Source organism: Emys orbicularis, chromosome 13 (genome assembly GCF_028017835.1).
Source record: "Emys orbicularis isolate rEmyOrb1 chromosome 13, rEmyOrb1.hap1, whole genome shotgun sequence".
NCBI lineage: Eukaryota > Metazoa > Chordata > Testudines > Emydidae > Emys > Emys orbicularis.
In genome coordinates this window covers 14,379,153-14,381,563 of record NC_088695.1, presented here as the reverse complement: position 1 = coordinate 14,381,563, position 2,411 = coordinate 14,379,153, and the positions used below count along the sequence as shown (strand labels likewise).

Genomic DNA, 2,411 nt, shown 5'->3' with positions numbered 1-2,411 from the left:
GATGGGTCGGCCTGTTCCATGTTATCTGTGGAATGTTCCAGTATAGTATGTGTTCTGATATCTGGTGTTCAGTACCTTTTAGGTATGTCTCTTTTTGCAGCATCAGCCCTTTCCCTGCCAGCTTCTGTGAGCAGGGCCTGCCTTTGGCTCACAGCTTAACTTTGCTTTATGCTAGCACAGTCTTGACCATTTCTTTAGTTCAGGCCTCAGGCCTCATACTGGGCCTTTACTTTACTTTACTGGGCCTTCACTTACTACAGCTTCTAGCACTCACCCTAGATGGAGACCCAGGATCCTGTCCCCTTTGCTCCAGTATCTCTTCTACCAATGGGGATGTGGCCTGCTGAGTTCATTGGAGCCATATTGGCCAAAACCTCAGCTGGTCTAAATCAAAGTGTCAGATACCTGAGCAGAGAATCTCCCAAACACAAGTTATACACAGTTCTATGTTCTTTGTGGGTTTTTTTAAAATAAGATCGACACTACCTGAGAAATTTGAATTTCCCCAACATTTTCCTTAGAGCTGTTTTCACCTCCTTGTTTTTCAGGCTGTAGATGATGGGGTTTAACATGGGGGTCAAGACACTGTACTGGATGGAGAATATTTCATCCAGCACTACAGAAGAGACTGAGCTGGGTTTTGTGTACTGGATAAAACCTGTCAGGTACAACAAGCCAACCACAATAAGGTGGGAGCTGCAGGTGGAGAAGGCTTTACGCCTGCCCTCCGCAGAGCGTATCCTCAGGATGGTGGAGATGATGTGAATGTAGGAGATCAGGGAGAAGACAAAGGAGCTTGATCCAAGTATGACAGCAGAAGTAAGAAGCACCACTTGATTGGTGAGGGTGTCAGTGCAGGAAAGTTGTAATAGAGGAGGGAGCTCACAGCTGAAATGGTGGATTTGATTGGGCCCACAGAAATGCAACTTGAGGGCAAAAACAGTGTTAAGCAGGGCAAGGAAGAAGCCTATTGCCCATGCACCACTCACCAGCTGAACACAGATCCTTGTGCTCATTGTGTCCATGTAACGCAATGGGTCACAGATGGCAGCATAGCGGTCATAAGCCATGGCTGAGAGAATGAAAGTTTCAGTAGCAGCTGAGAGGAGGATGAAGAACATCTGAGCAATGCAGCCAATGACAGAAATAGTTTTGCGCTCTGCTAGGAAGTTCATCAGCATATTAGGCACCGTAACTGAGGAATAGCAGATATCAACAAAGGATAAATGGAAAAGGAAGGAGTACATAGGAGTGTGAAGGTGAGAATCAGCTCTTATCACCACCATGATCACTATGTTACTACCCAGAGTGATTAGGTAAATAACTAAAAACACAAGGAAGAGGAAAATCTGCATCTGTGGGTCACTGGAAAGTCCCAGGAGGATAAATTCGGTCACTGTGGTTTGATTTTCCATTTTCATTTATTCAGGAAATCTGTGACCTGGAAGACCAGAAAAAAAAATGAAATTAACACTTATTATGAAAATAAATTGAAATAGTATGTGGAGATCATCTGTTCCATAGGATGAATGTAAAAAGAGTTCTATTCCATTCCGTAAAATGTGTGTTTTAAGTAGACTAAATTTAGAGAGCGAGAGAAAGAGAGACGTGAGATGGCATTTGTGTGTTTTAAATAAGCAAAATAAGCTGGATACACAAAAGGATTCGGGAATCTAACTGCCACTATAGATGCCTAAATCCTATAATCACGTCCTACTGGTATTCATAAATTCCCTGCTCAGCTCTGACTAATGGATAGTCTGATGTGGGGCTCCCTTAGTCTCTCCTCTTGAAGCTGTACCTCTATGCATAAATCATTAAAGAGGCAGTGCAGGGTTAGAGGATACATAGTCTTCTGTATCCAGGGTGAGTGTTCAAGCTACCAGGCCATAGAGAATTTATTCTCTCAGGCTTGGTCTACACTTACCCCCCAATTCGAACTAAGGTACGCAACTTCAGCTACGTGAATAACGTAGCTGAAGTTCGAAGTACCTTAGTTCGAACTTACCTCGGTCCACACGCGGCAGGCAGGCTCCCCCGTCGACGCCGCGGTACTCCTCTCGTCTAGCTGGAGTACCGCAGTCGACGGCGATCACTTCCTGGTTCGACTTATCGCGTCCAGACAAGACGCGATAAGTCGAACCCAGAACTTCGATTCCCAGCCGCCGAACTAGCGGCTGGGTGTAGACATACCCTGTCAAGACTGTATCCCTACTTTGAACTTTAGGGTACAAATGTAGGGGCCTGCATGAAGACTTCTAAGCTTAACTACCAGCTTAGTTCTGGTCCGCTGCCACCATCCCAAAGCTAATTCCCTTTCCTGGGTAGCCTTGAGAGACCTTCACCAATTCCCTGGTGAATACAGATCCAAACTCCTTGGATCTTAAATAAGGAGAAATTGACCCTTCCCC

At 45.2% G+C, this 2,411-nt stretch overlaps 1 protein-coding gene across 1 annotated transcript; it reads right to left on the bottom strand.

Moving 5' to 3' along the window:
* Nucleotides 1-482: 482 nt before the first annotated feature.
* Nucleotides 483-1,421, bottom strand: LOC135887825 (olfactory receptor 5G9-like). The gene has a single exon (XM_065415598.1). The coding sequence runs from the start codon at nucleotides 1,419-1,421 to the stop codon at nucleotides 483-485; it is 939 nt and encodes a 312-aa protein (XP_065271670.1).
* Nucleotides 1,422-2,411: the final 990 nt, after the last annotated feature.

Bases quoted from the DNA above. Each gene is read 5' to 3' on its own strand.
- LOC135887825 (XM_065415598.1), bottom strand. From the start codon at position 1,421: ATGAAAATGGAAAATCAAACCACAGTGACCGAATTTATCCTCCTGGGA.